Here is a 16,291-nt window from a genome sequence, read left to right on the forward strand (position 1 = left end):
CAATACCATGCAGTAAAGATATAAATAGCAAAACAATATATTAGCCTCAAATATTGGGGATAGTGTCATGACTAAAGAGACGACTTCCCACCTACTATTAGGCTATTAGGTTGCGTCAAAGTCCGTCCCGGATCTGATAGCTTACTAGAAGATGAAAATGTACAACATTCAATAGACCCGTATCGAAGTTATTGATTTTACCAAAGGAGAAGGATATCTGCATGATTTTTTATTAATAGGTACAGTGCACAATTCTACATAAAATATTTTATGTATTATTACATTTTATTTTTAAATAATGTTAAAGAATTGTTATTTTTTTCGTATAAAGTTAAGTAGGAAGTTTTGACCAATATCATGTAATGTAAGTTAAAGACAGTAGCGGTTTTGATGAGCGGCATGTTTGGTGAAGTATCTTATTGTGATAGCGCAGTGTTGGCCTAGTGGCTTCAGCGTGCGACTCTCATCCCTGAGGTCGTAGGTTCGATACCCGGCTGTGCACCAACGGATTTTCTTACTATGTGCGCATTTAACATTAGCTCGATCGGTGAAGGAAAACATCGTGAGGAAACCGGATTGCCTTAGACCCAAAAAGTCGACGGTGTGTGTCAGGCACAGAAGGCTGATCATCTACTTGCCTATTCAATTCACAAACGATCATGAAACAGATACAGAAATCTGAGGCCCAGACCTAAAAAGGTTGTAGCGCGTGTTAAAATTGAACCATAGGTGTTCGAACAACAACATTCACTTAAATGAGAAAATATACTAATACAATAATATATTACGTATATAATAATAAGATACTCGCAAGATTTTATTAATAGCCTGATGTTAACAGTTATTTCCAACACACAAATATACAGTGTTTACAATATTCCTAAACTACATAGTAATAATAATAACAAAAATTGGTAAATAGAAAATTAAAACAAATTTAAAAAGTTTGGTCGCTGTGGCAGCACTTCCTCGCTGTATTGCGATAATTATTCATCATCACCGGTACTATCTCACGCCAACCTAAACCTCTAATTAGAGCCTGGGCACTTAAACCCCATGACCCAAGAGTCTCCACTGTATAGGGAACCAAAATCAAAGTTATAGGATACTTATATTTGAGCCGTGTGTTATTTGCCGCCTAATCTGCGGTCCCGCGATCTTTTGTGCGATTGAGGCGAGACGGTGCTAAATTGTCCACACAAATAGCATCCCATATAGCATACCAAACCCCGTCCCATTCTCCAAGGGATCAAAGTCTAATTAATTAATTGTTTATTACAATAGTAAAAGAAGTACAATAGCAAGCCAGAAACATATAACTTATACGATAATAATACAGGATTCACAAACTTTTATCGCCTATAACGGGTCCAGGAAGTGTAAAACTTAATTTGCCATACAAAATAAATATATGTACATAGGTTGGTATGTGAAAAATAGTGTGGGACAAGTGCTTGTAAATGTAGATGATACACATAATATAATGCTTAAAGAATCTTGTATTATTATTAATAATAAAGCCACTGTAATACCATACTGTTAAAAATTACATTAAATATCTACGTTAGTTATTGTTATTTGCGTTTCTCTGCAGTATGTACCCCTTTTGAGTAAAGGGAAATCTTGAACTTTAAATTTGGATCTGTTCTTAGCTTCCTCCATCCCTTAAAACCTTAAAAGAAGAACCTTAAGAATCTTATATTATCCGCGTGTTATACGTAAAAATAACATGCATACGTTTTATGATGACTGATTACCGAGGTATATTATTAAGGTTATGTATGAATGGAGTTTTGTTAAAACATTTCATTATTTATATTTTTATGCTTCTATTCATAAGGTAGTTCACATACGAAACATATAACGTATAGAAAGTTTTTATCAGTATCAAACAATTAATAAAAAATATAACTTTTATTTACATCATTTGTCTTGTTCATCATTTGTTATGTTATATTATACTATATTAATAACTAGTTTGCCTTGCGTATTCGTCTTAAATGGATCCATCGAGAAAACGTAACATTAAATTGTCAAACAAAAAATTATACATATTTGATCGCTTTATCGAGATTTTTATTTTCACTGATTATTCTTAACATACAAGTGAGCAATCTTAGACACAAAAGTTGACGGCGTGTGCCACGCACAGGCTGATCACCTACTTACCTATTAGAAAAAACAAATGATCACAGAACAAATACAGAAATCTTTGGCCTAGACCTAAACAACTTTTTGAGCCAATTAAGTACGGTGGCGGGTAACAACTGACTTTATATGTTTAAAATATGAGCACAAACTTAGGGATAGAGGGTTTGCGACGCGAACAAACTAGGCTTATCTAAGGGTTCATAAATCTAAATACCACATATATTATTGAGCATTATCGTAAAAGAGAATGTTAAAAAATACTTATATTGGCTTCAATGAGGCGATGATTGTTTACAAAATATTTATATGTAACTTAACTGATTTTTTTTTCAAAACTACGCCTTAGGAATCATCTCACTATGCCTTACCAACAAAGCCTCCGGTGCTTACTTATACTATATTAAGATATGGACAATTTTCAAAATAAAAATACCTTATTAGGGAACGTTTATTACATCTATAAACATTTATACATTTAGATTTAAGATAAATTAGAAAATTAACCTAATATTAACCTAATTTGGTGTTCTTGTTTCCTTACATTATAAACAAATAATTACAGAGTGTCCTTATCATGTGAAAACAAAAGCGTAGTTGTTCACTGTATATTTGGATCAGTTTTATATGAAAGCACGGATCTGGTCGTGTGACCCCTGAACATATGGCCTCAGCCTTAATTGAGGTCAGTGTTATCCTAAATTATCGTGATGACATATTGTTTGTAAGTAAAGCAAGTCTGCCGTCACCTCGATTTTTGATCGCCGCTACCACAACCTTACGCGCTCGTTTACGTGAGCATTCACTTTTGGCTTAACAATTACTATTAGTATGAAACACGTATTTAAATTAAATTAAACCAAAAAAACATTGAAATGCAAAATTAGATTAGGGAGGGGAAACGACGATCCCTATAATTGAGACCTTTTTGAGACACTGGTATGTTTTAGTGTAAGATTTATTTGTAGTCACTGTTACAATAAATTTTATAAAAGTCGTAAACACAACTTCAATCATGCACTCACATCACCGGATTCTAGAGGTTTTTTTTAACCTAAATTGATATTTTAAACGCTAATTGTATTTTTTAACCTCATATTTTTATGAATTCTAAAAATAGGATTGATTAATTAACTATTTAGTCATTGTCCTGCCTACTCATATTATTTAAATTCAGTAGTTATTTTCGGATTGTTCAATAAAAAAGACACTACATGTCTAAAAAAGCTTAATACGTAATAAATTTAGTCTCAGCTGGAACATTTTTTTATCGAATTGGAGACAAAATGTTTTTTAACATTGGACAAAGTGTGTTCCGCTTTCGCCTGCGCTACACATGTTGTCTAACCCATGTCAAGTCGCATCTAGTCTCAAATAATCGACACTGCTATAAGACGCTATGGCGCAGAGAGCGTGGACTACGTAGGTATAAACGCAATACATAAATGGATTTTTATGTACTCTAAAAATAATCACGAACTGTTACGGATAATAAACCCCCACCCTGAATCGATGTTATTATTGTTGGGACGTTTCATTTCAAATACTATGCTAAGACACCCTGTACTTATTTACATAATATAAATACATAATGATTTATACCTATAATAAAAATAGTATTACAAACTTTTTGGATAAAAAAGAATGGTCTAAAGATAACCTTACGAAGAACCCTTTAGGTATGATTATAGTAAAAAGTTATGTATGCTTACAACTGCGTCGATAAAATTTTATGTAAGTTCCAGTATAGAGGCTACCGAACACGAGAATTTTTGACTACCAGTGACAAGCAAATCGTTAGGGCCAAATAACAAATATCCTATCTCTGAAAGTCTTCATCTTTAATGCGACTTATTACAATATACCGAAAACGTTCCTTTCCAAAGCGCATAAATAAATTTAAGGGGATTAGAACCATTTATCAATCAACTTTCAAAAAGGTGGCATAAAACTTTATATATAATGTAAACTGTGGAATGCTTATCAAAAAACAAATTCACTTGTGTTATGGTCATACGGAATTTCATTTCATACCTTGTGTTCGAAGGGCTAATTAGCGTATTGCTTAAACTAAAATAAACCATGGATAATGTTCGCCTTTTAAGATAATGAATAACAATAACCGTAATTGATCAATCTCATCCAAGTAATAATCGTAAAAATTCAATAAACTAAAGGAACCAGTAAAATTATAACTCAGTTTATATCCATCAATGTCGGAGTGCATTTCAAGGAGGTTTTAGTAGTTATCTTATTACAGACACCAGTCTGTAAATGTCAATTATAGATGTGATGTATTTTACTTTCATGTAGCAGGTGACGTTAAAACCGAAATCAGTTCGAGGTTACAGAATCACCCTACAGGTCATTATATACGAGAATGAATCCGGTTCACATACAAACCAACTCAAAGGACTTCAAGGTAACAATCTTAAATACGCAATAGGAAAGTAGAATTATCGCAATAAAGCTACAACAAAAAGGTGCAAAATAAAATATAAATAAATTTAAAAATATTTAATATAATAGTTGATATTTTACAAACATAAAAAGATTCTACTAGACAATTAACTGTGTAATATAAACATTGATGTCGATCATTAAAAACTTACTAAGGTCAGCTAAATGCTAAGCGCCACGTATGGAACAAACGAAAATTTACGACTCGTAGCAATTACTACTAGTAATAGAATATTAAATCAATGTTTTAGGGTAAGACTCCGAGACTTAGGGCTAAGTCAGACTTCCGTACATCAAAACTGCATTGAGTTTTGACACATGGTAGTCATTGTTAGCGTTTCTGAACATCACCCATACTACCGGTTTTAATAGTTTCGAATAAACAAATTATTTAGATAACAACACGAGCTACTTTTCATTCTAATTTCAAATAAACAAAAGCTTATAAAATGTGTATTAAATTGTTATTATATCAGGCTTAATAATCTATACCAATTCTAATTTTCTGAGGTACATTTTTTAGGTGACAAAATAGTAAAGGTAGAAAAAGAAAATGTTAATATGTATATAAGAGTTTGATATATCTGTTTTGTTAATTTATCAAATTAGCCTATATAGAAGGTATAAAAATTTCACTTTGTGTAGGATAGTGTTTATACATATAAAATCTTTGTACTATATTGCATATTTACGGCGTTTAAATTATATTAAAACAGTACATTATAAAATCATGTGATTTGGTTGTGATTAAATAGAGTAAAAACTTATATATGTATATAGAATCCAATCCAATAGAATTTAGAAAACGATAATAATTTGAAATGAAAGTGACATAAAGAGTCCTTTTCGGCGTTTTTTAAAGTTAAACTTAACTAAGCTTTTCATAATTTGATTTGATTAATTGTAGTTTCACTTTTCTTTCAATTTTAAAGTTGTATGACGAAGAATTGAAAATAATAATTTTGACCCTCACAAGATGACTAGAATGTTGACAAACTCTACGTAAGTGTTGTCTAAGACAAAAACTTTTCTCATTCGATATAACATAAACTAACTAGTGGTAGGGTATTCTCTTCACTAGTTATCCTATCTTCGTTGTATTATGATGTTTATTTCAGCTTTTTAAAAATAATTCTGAAATATAGGTTATATAAAAAAAAAACATTTATAATCTGTTGTAGATACAATAGAATAGGAACTGAATACATGTCAAATAATATTATATCTAGTCCAGTTGAGTCATCTAATTTAAAGGACTACTTTTAATAGCAATACTAATCTACAATAGAATTAAAAATATTTCTACTGCAGGAAGCTTACTATATAATAAAGTTTGCGACATTGGCGTACCACGTTTCAGGGGATGCCAAATCATTAGCCAATTGTTGAAAATTGTTAATGATATTCAGAGTAGACCGGGGTCTATCTCTAAAAAAAGAAAATCAGTCTGATTCTTAAGTTTTAGTAGCTCCAATCACAACCAAAGCATGTTTTATATAACTAATGTATACATCAATATATTAGACACACATATTTACATTAATGACTAAATGTTAATAACTATAAAAAATATAAAATAAATAATAACATCAATATATGTTCTACCTAGCAGAATAAATATAATAGTAATGTCATTTTATAACTAAAATATACAACAAGTCACTTAAATTATATAGGATTTGTGCAAAAGGTATTCATATTAAAACTATTACCTAATCTAATGCCCAAAAATAATTGTAAATGACCAAGCTCTGCTCATAGACAACACCAACTTGCCATCATAAAAAATTAAGTTAAGGTACAAAATATTTAGCAGTTTTGACACAGGTAGAAAATTATGCTTTCATAAGCTATAACTCCGGCAAACAAGCTTGCTCATATAAACACAAGACTTTATGTATAAGCTCGTATTGCTCTGAATTTTGAACCATACCGCCTCTATTTAATCTCATATTGCAAACTATTCCTAAAACATCAACTTTTTGCTCATTAGTAAGCTGTTTTATTCCATTAAGTATGGCTATCAAACAGCCAGTTCGACCAATACCAGCTGAGCAATGCACTACAGTAGGAGGAGACAGGGTATCAGAAGAAAAATTGAAAGGGGCGGAAACATTGATTTCTATAGGACAAGGGGAACGTGACTGTAGGGGAGGAAACACGAATTTAGAGTCGGGTTGACTTGTTAAACTGTCACATTTACACTTAGCTTCATCACTTAGGTCAGTGCTAACGTTAAAGTCATACATTTCGTTTTGTAAAACGTCTAAGCTTAGATTAAGTAATGCATTAACATCCTTTGGGCACTTATGGTCCGCCCAATTGTGGAACCAATAGTGGTACACTATTACACCTTTATCTGTATCTCTCGTCTCACTTTCACTTTCATCACAATCACTTGTATAACTTATAGCTTCGATTTTCTTTTTTAAGTATTGAACATCAAGTTTTCGTATCGTGTAACCGGTCTTCTTGACAATACCAAGGTTTTTAATTTGAAAAATAAATTTATCTTCGCAATCAGGACTGTCAGGCTTTTCTATAGTTATGTCCTCATTGATTTCAAGTGGAAAGTACTTTTCACACTTTTGCCTGTTGTTTTCTATGAAATTGGTGAGCATGACTATTTTTTGGATAACCGGTCCACAGTTGGGTCTTAGGGAGAGAAAGTCGATGTTGTTCTGAAGGACCATTAACCAAAAGTCATAAATTGTGTTTGGTAATGGTCCCTGAGTAGCGACATAACTGTTTTTGGTATACTCGTGCCCCTGCAAAATTTTAATAATTTTATTATTTAGAAAAACTATTTATTGGGAAATCATTTGATTTGATAAAAAATTATTGTAATGCTAAAATCTAAAAATTAAAAACTATGGATTAATAATAACTTATATTGTTTTAGGATGTTGACTAACATAACTTTTGAAGTTTGAGTGATTGTTAAATGCAAAAAGTCTTAGTGGGTTAAAATAAACTTGATTTTTTCATACATCATAATATAATTACAATTTACCTTTATAAAATTGGCATTGATATATCCTTCGACTCCTCGATATTCAGCCCGTAGTATAAACCTTGAATGTTCATTAGGTAAAATGGTTTTATACCTATTCTTTGGATGTGACCCAGACACAATTGGTTTTTCCTGAAAATTTGTTGGCATATCCCAAAACTCTTGATGGAGATTCCTCAACAACATTTTCTGGTACTCAGAGCACGGTTGAGTTACCACAGGTTCCGGTATTGACATTTGAGGGTTTTCTTTGGACAAATCTTCAACTCGACCGGAGCAACAATGTTGCCCTTCGTTTGAACCATCGCAGCGGACCTTTGAATAGCCATTTTGAAAAACATCGTTCAAATCTCTCAACTGTTGCCGCGTTAGAACACTAGAGGCGTTTTGTAGATGTTGCATATTCGCCAAATAAAGTCTGAAATCCTCTGAGGTACTTTGCGGACTTAACGGCTTCGTGGTGATATTTCGGACAAAACTCGCTTGGAAATTTGGTTCTTCTTGACGTCCAAATGCATATATTATCTCGTTTTCCTGATCACCACACACAAAAGTTAAATTTTGCGGGTAGTCTGGGTCATATGATGCCGACCACAAATTGTCATGAGAACCAAAACTAATGCTCTTATCTGTGGAGCTTCTTATTCGATTTTTATATGATTTGGGTATTAAATTCTCTGTACTCAAGGACTTTCTGTGTTTATCTCGATGTGGTAAGTCTTTCAAATTGGCTTCTATTAACGATTCGTCGATTTCCAAATCTCTAGGCTCCTGTGGTTGTATATTTAGTGTGAGAGACGTATTAGAACTTCGTCTTTCGAGTATACCTTTTCGAGGCTCCGGATTGTCTATGCTATGGTTACTGTTGTATCTACTTAAATTGCATGTTGACCCATTTAAGTTATAATTAGAAATGCTCAAAGCGCGGTTTGTTGATAATTGTGGATTAGAATTATTAATGTTTAAAGTCAGAGACGTATTTGAACTTCGTCGTTCTAAAAGTCCCTTTTTCTGGAGTTTTGCTTCTTTGTTTAACGAACTGTTGCTTGAATGTCTGCTGAGATTATTTGAATGAATATTCAAGGTAAGACTGTTGTTAGATCCACGACGCTGAAGTAGACAATTTTTCTGAGTTTCTCCGGTTAAATTGGTGTTTGATGAACAAATAACACGAGTTGTGGGTGTAATGTGCTCCATGGGAATTATTGAAGCGTTGGAATCGCGCCTTTCGAGTGATAGCTTCTTTTGTCGGCCATCAGAGTTGATACTAAAGTTAGATAGACTAGTTCGGACTGTTGCTAAGTTATGACATGACGTGCCAGTACTGCTGAGAGAACAGTTCGAGCTCTGTAAGCTATGTGTGCTCAACTTTAGACTTTGATTAGAATTACGTCGGTGTAATTTCTTTGCTAATTTTTCATCTTCTGCACTTGGTTCGAAATCATCGCTAGGTACGCCTTCTGGGAGAGTTTTTAAATTAGTGCTGGAGACACTTAAATTCTGCTTGTAGTTTAATAAGTTAGCACCTAAAGTCTGTCCTGTATCCAACTGTATGCCAGGTTTATCAACATCTACGGAAATATCGACCATGTTTTCGTCAAATGAGCCCATGGTTCGAGTTCTTGATGTACTCGGTTGATAAAGCATTAGATTAGCATGATTCTCCCGCAAAAAGATGCCACTATCTTGACCTTTCATGAGCAATCTGCGCTGCTCAGCGTTTCCCTGTAGAGAGCTGTAGCCGAATTTCGCCCCAGTCATATCGTGCTTTACAGTTTTTTGGGCTAGGATGCGTTTTATTTGCCTCTTCGGAGTGTTAGGAACCGATATAGAGTTTTGAGGAACTTCTAAAGATTTCTTTGGAAGGGCTGATGTTGGATCTGGATCTGAAGAATCTAAGGATGTTGCTTTAATTTTCAAAGTCGGAGTTCGAACCTTATTTTCGTTGGCGTCGGAATATAACTTTTCGAATTCTAGCAATTCCTTTTCAAGATCACTGTCTCGCTTTGTTAAATCGATCGTTAAGTTTCGCAAGTTTTTGCCTTTTCGTTTCAAATCCGTATCAGCAGATGTGGTTGCTCCATCATCTGTTGTTACTGTTATTTCGAATTCCTTAGGAGAAAATCTAGGCATATCTAAAAATGATTGCGTATCTGAACTTTGTCTAAGACACTTCTTCTGTTTGAGATCTGGTGATTTAGGGTCTTCTGAATCTAAATCAATTTTTTGGCCAATGTCGAATTTGAAAGCTGGTTTTTCTTTACATGGAGTTTTTGGAAAACGGTCAACATCTTCGCAAGACGTACTAACATCTTGATTTTTATAAGCTTCATTCATTTGATCTTTCATTTGCTTAGCGATAGGTAAACCGAGGTTTTGTTCAATGATTTTGGCGTTATCAGAATCTAGAGAAATCGATTTTAATCTTTGTCGCCTTGCGTATGCTGTGTTCAAATTAGGTGTTAATTCGTATTTTTCTGACTCTTGATTAACTTTTGTTTCCATATCGAGACAATCTACTTTGGCACAACAATCTACGACATCTTTTTCAATAACTGTAATAGTATTTGAAGAATCACTATTTGATTCGTCCAATTTCTGAATGTTTACTTTGCCATTTTTATAATTAGTATCACAGCTATTGTGCCTTCTGTATTTTTTAATTTCTTTATCAACCGCTGGTGGCGTAAATCGTTCTCGTTCTATGGAGTTTCTACCACCATATTTTTTCGGTCTTGGAGAGATTCTAGCAGCACTTTCTTCAACGATACTTACATTGTCAAATGTGAAGTAGTTTTCTTTATTATAGCTAGGAACTCTAGGGCTAGGTCTAGCACTATGAATTTTCGGAGAATTTGGCTTTTCAGCTAACCCATTTGTTCGTACGTTGTCACTTAACAACCTTGGCGACTGAGGAACTTCGACTTCTCGGGGGGTTTCAGGAAAGAATTTTGGCGATCTAACAGTATCATAGTATACCGATTTTGGGGATGGTTCAGCGAAGAACATTGGTGAAACCATTTCTGGGGGAGTAAAAAAACGGGGGGAACTGATATTTTCTGCTAAGAGTTTCGGTGAGAAGTCAAACTTTGTTGCAGATGACTTTTCTTTTGCCGAACTACATTCTAATGAAAGCGGAGAGTTTTGTATTTCCGATTTCTCTTGTGGGCCATCCAATGGCGGTGTTTCATTGCAACTGCACATATTAAGTCTCGTGCTTACAGATCTGAACCTTCGAAGGTTACCGGGAGAGATATCTTTATCGACATCCCGTGGAGAAATTGGTGGTCTTTCCCCCATTTCCTTCAAATCTTCAGCTGCTTCGCACAGCCTTTTTAAAGCGTCTGGATCGAAACCGAACACGTCTGACTTATCGGATTTTGCGCTAGTAATAAAGGGAGATTTTTCGTCTTTTTCAAGGGATGGAGATCTGGTGGCGCTGTATTTCTTCGCGCGCGTATCTCGCGACAAATCAACGCCTAATTCTGTGTTGACGATTTGCGCTAACGGTCGGGGTAACGCCGCGTATCTGAATTCAAATGGCCGTTTATGAATCCACTGTTCAGGCAGGGGCAATTTAGGTATGCCTCGAAATGCAGGAGCTGGATGTCTGGGTCCCTTTGAGCTGGAGGGTTGTTGTTCCGTGCCGTGAGGTACTGTGTTCTGTGTGAAGTTTTGTACAATGATAATCTGTGTTGGAGTAGATTTGGCCTGCGTAGACTTGTGTGCGAGTGTGTGCGGGGGCGCAGGCGCGGTGGTGAGTGCGGCGCGGGCGAAAGGAAGTCTGGCTGCGCGGGAAAAACGCGTCGCTCCTTCGTAGACTATGTGAACCTGAAAGGTCAAAGTAATATTAAATATTTAACATGTGTATAAGATAGTCGGATCAACATTTCTTTTATTTCTAGTATCTTGAAAATGTTCATAAATTATCTATGTAGTAATGTCAAGCTCCAATAGGAACCTCACAGATTATTGTACCTTTTTCATACAAATTCCTTTTTCAACTAGAACCTTATGGCAACATTAAGACTTATATGATTTTCGCAGTTAAAACTACTTTACTTTCTCACCTGCGTAACTTGCAATGCTCCGTGGTCGGGCGCCTTTTTAACGGCGCGTCGACAGATAGCCAGGAGCACCAGCAGCGCGGCCGCCAGCGCGCCGCACCACCAGCCGGCCTGCTCGCCCCACATCACCGCGCCCTCACATCTGAACACAGACCATTGATTTACTATGTGATCGCTGACACCTATAACTTAGACATATTACATCTGTTCATATAGAACTTAGTTTTTAGAAGTAACAAATAAATTATTTATGTAAACATAGACAGTGGCCAACAGCAGGTGGGGTTGGGTGGTATGATACAATGGGACAATTGCATTTGATGGAGGTTTCTATTGGGGTGTTTTAACATGAGTGAATTTTTTCCAAATAACATTTAATAGCAAAGTATATAGTATGAGTAGTAAGCGAGTACTTAATTTGACTATAACTAATGCTGTATATGTCATAGCTTAATTTTAAATAGATATAGTAAGTTATTCTTCAAACATCTCAACAAAGTCAATCTATAAATTAATAACACATTGTATTGTCATACCTAGTTCTTATTAAAGCTCATACTAAAAGATAAATAGCTTTCTAAAATATAAGCTTTGTTTTTCACTGATATAGATTTCTATAGGGTACATCTTATTCCCTGTTTTGAGACAGTAGTTTTATTTATTCTTAAAATAATTAACACCAGAAGTAGAATTTACCTTAGCTTGAGGCGCTCTAGAAAGATTATAAGTAAATCAAACTCACTCACTCAAATCACATAAAGTGATTTATAGGTAAACAAGTACACTTATGAACATCGACAGAAAATATATTATATAAAATATAAATAAATAAAAATTAATAAAAATAAAAGTAATCAAAATAAAATATTGTATAAGAACATACCTTATTAAAAAGTTATCTTGATGAAATTGTAAAAAATCTTTCATTTAAACTTACTAATTCTTACTTTTTCCTAAATTATCACCTTGATGGCTTTTTCAAATTCAAATAATATGTAAAAATAACAATTTTATATTGAATACATGCTTCAATAGATGATGACTTTTTTGAAATGATTTGCAAAAATTATTATCAATGCTTATTAGTAGAGGAAATAAAACGCAACTGTTTCCCTAACAAATGTTACTTCCTATGATTAAAAATAATGACTGACTGATTCACTTTGTTTTACCCAGGAAACGCAATTACCATTGAATCATGTATCAGTCACCACTCTTCTGTTATATTAAATAAGGCTTTTTACATACAAATATAAGTGTTTTGAAAGTCATTTGATTTCTAAATCATAAGATTTTTCATAATCTATTTAAAGTGTATGACACATCATGTTATCAAGGATTCCTACTTCGATCAAAGGCCACTTGTTTTAATGTTTACAATGTTTCTGACATCCATTAATCGATTGCGCGTTGATAAAGAGCGATTAGTAAAGAAATAAATACAAAAATACATACTGTGCATCAAATTCGCCTGTGCAATTGTAAGTCGTACGCCACCATTTACTAAATATTCCGATGAAGAATAAAACACAAACACTTGCACGTCACTTAGCCGCAATTCACGATAATTCGTCTCGATTTACTTGAAAATAATCACACGTTTTCGTTGATACACCAAGGAGTTTTGACGTTACGTTCGACGGCCATTTTTCTTCAAGTGAAACAACAAATTGATGTTGCCAGTTAAAATCTCTCATAATTTCCAATAAAATGGGAAATAGTTTAATGCTCAATTAGTATGTAATGATACTACGTTCTAAATATAAATTAAATATTTTTTGGAGTATTCATTTGGTTAAGTACACAGTTTTTATCAGTTATTAGGCAATATCAATAACCCAAGAATAAGAAAAACAATGTACACAGTGTCGTTTTATGGGTGAAATCTTGCAGCGGAAAAAGGAAGTTGGGTTTCCCGGTAACTGGCGTGGCTAGGACCATTCATTTCCCGGGAGCATGCGCGGTTTTAGAAGTATGCCAGTAGGGCATCGACTGTCCCTATAGTGGCTAGGTCACTGCTTACCTATCGCTTACTATGTAGGTCACGGAGTGCATTAGATATTGCAGACCACCGCAGAAAAATAATTTTGTCAGAAAAATATTTTGTGTTTGTATATAGAATCCTATAAATACTTCCCAAATTGCTTAAAATCGAGAATGCCGGCAAAACAATAATTATTTTGGTTTGGGGCTGTTGGGGCACATTTTTAAGGTAATTTATATCAGAAATTATTTCACTAGTTAGAACTACCTACTAACTATTACCCTGAAAAAAAAACAAATGACTGATCACATCACATTTTTATCATCACGGTTTGGCGCCAGTTACATTTACATTTACATAATCATGTATTTATTCTATATATTATTATAATTCCAAAACTTTTGGAAGTCGCCGAAGCCTAATCCTTTGGATATCTAACACTAGCTATATACAAAGAGGCCTGAATTTCTGGGCAGTCATTTTTACATTTGGACACATTCCGATTCAGCGAAAAAGCGACACCTTTAATCTACGGCTACAAATCACCACGATGACGTCATAACGTCGCAATCAGGGCATACCCTGAATCACACTCAGGATATATAAAAGGACTTCTGGTTCCTGAAGGTCCTGTGGGGGCAATCTAAACACTGGTTAGTTTTCTCAAGGATCCTGCCTTTAGAGCGGAGGAAACGCACACCATCCTTCCTCCACAACTGCAACAAAGTGGTAATTAATTATTGCATATATAACTTATTCCGGATCGTGTCTGCGGTGGGCAATAGTCTTTGTTCGCTATAACGTGCATTATGCTTTATAAAGCGCTAAAATTTGTTAACTGACTCACACTAATTTTCTCTGACAAAAAGGTCAAATATAAATTATTTTAGAATCGTGATTTATCGATCTATCCGTAACTTCTATTACGTAGGATGACTTGCACTTATAAATACCCAACATGAAAATTTAATTCAACTATAATTTTATTAATAACATTACTTTACATAAGACGGGGATATTTGGAAATTCGATTATGGGCTATTCTTACTTATTATCGGCATTATCTCACAAAATAATCACTAGTGAAAAAGTTGCGTGGGCAATCCACTCCTTCCTACCATTTAAAGCGGCTGGCTTGGACGCATCTTTCCAGGTCTACTAAAATGGAGTGGGAACCTATTAGTAGACTATCTCGTCTCAGTTTTCCGAGCTTGCGTAGCCCACCGATACATACCTTTGAAATGGAGGGAAGTAATAATCATATTCATCACAAAACCAAGCAGAGAGGACTATACTCAAGCCAAATCCTTCATAAGCCTCACTTCAATCTACATAAAAACGATGGAAATGCTGGGAGACCTGGAGATACGTAGCCGGGTATCGCTGTCCAAATTCCTGCATCCAAATCAACGGATTCATCACTCCACAACGTCGTGTCTCGCATTAGTAACTCTCTGAAATTAAACTAGCCGCTACTGTGGAACCTCGTAGTTAACGAGCTTATTACAGAACTCAATGCTGGCAATATCTACACAGTGGGATATGCGGACGACATAGCTATTTTAATATCGGGGAGCTTTGAAAGCACTTTATGTGACCTCATGAGAAGGGCTTTCAAAGTGATTAAGAAATGGTGCAATGAGCACGAACTATCTGTGAACCAGCTCCACGACCACCAGCCAAACGACCAGCTGACTATGCTATACCTATAGCAACCATTACCTACACCTACCTAATAATGTGACTAACTTGACTCAGTCACGTACTGTTTTGTGATCTTGTTCAAGATCGATGCCCGAAGATAGAGATCTTTACTAAAATTGATGCCAAAATAGAAGAAATTGAAAAGTTAACGCCTACTACTACTACCTAACGTTAACTTTTACTATAACCAGTAATCACCCAAGTGAAATGCGTAATATCAATTGGAATGCATCAATGGGCGTAAATAAATTGTATTCAAACCGATCTTACTTATTAGTCGTTTTTATTCAGACGATATATTTGTAATCTAATTTTAGTTTCAAGTACTTAACTGCTATTGTCATGATATGAGTCGTTATACGACTTTGAAATGTCTCCAAATGGAATGAAAAAGATTAACAGTGCCTTGAGATTGAAATATGACTAAGTTTATGTTGAATATTTTAAGTTCAATTATATTAGATGCATATATGATAAGTTACACATTTGATAAGTTACACATATGATAAGTTACACATATGATAAGTTACACATATGATAAGTTACACATATGATAAGTTACACATATGATAAGTTACACATATGATAAGTTACACATATGATAAGTTACACATATGATAAGTTACACATATGATAAGTTACACATATGATAAGTTACACATATGATAAGTTACACATATGATAAGTTACACATATGATAAGTTACACATATGATAAGTTACACATATGATAAGTTACACATATGATAAGTTACACATATAAGTTATGCCTTTTTTATTTAAGAATAAAGAACATAAACTCAAATGCAAATCTTGGTTTAATTTTCACTACCTACGGGAGATACTTGTCCTCACTTCTCTGTCCCGCGAACACAGAAAAAGGAAGTAAGAAAGGAATATTTATTATAATATTCTC

General features: G+C 34.3%; 1 protein-coding gene across 1 annotated transcript; it reads right to left on the reverse strand.

The window, feature by feature from the left end:
• Positions 1-3,298: 3,298 nt before the first annotated feature.
• Positions 3,299-14,394, reverse strand: LOC123717554. The gene is made up of 4 exons (XM_045673615.1): positions 13,144-14,394; positions 11,692-11,830; positions 7,622-11,452; positions 3,299-7,376 (listed from the first exon to the last, which is right to left on the reverse strand). Exons 2-4 carry the CDS (start codon positions 11,812-11,814, stop codon positions 6,459-6,461), a joined length of 4,872 nt encoding a protein of 1,623 aa, XP_045529571.1. The 5' UTR covers positions 11,815-11,830; positions 13,144-14,394; the 3' UTR covers positions 3,299-6,458.
• Positions 14,395-16,291: the final 1,897 nt, after the last annotated feature.

This window comes from Pieris brassicae, chromosome 12, assembly GCF_905147105.1.
Source record: "Pieris brassicae chromosome 12, ilPieBrab1.1, whole genome shotgun sequence".
Taxonomy (NCBI): Eukaryota; Metazoa; Arthropoda; class Insecta; order Lepidoptera; family Pieridae; genus Pieris; species Pieris brassicae.

Bases quoted from the DNA above. Each gene is read 5' to 3' on its own strand.
- LOC123717554 (XM_045673615.1), bottom strand. From the start codon at position 11,814: ATGTGGGGCGAGCAGGCCGGCTGGTGGTGCGGCGCGCTGGCGGCCGCG. The intron at 11,453-11,691 runs GTGAGAAAGTAA...TTGACCTTTCAG, and splicing joins GAGCATTGCAAGTTACGCAG to GTTCACATAGTCTACGAAGG. The intron at 7,377-7,621 runs GTAAATTGTAAT...AAAATTTTGCAG, and splicing joins TCAATGCCAATTTTATAAAG to GGGCACGAGTATACCAAAAA.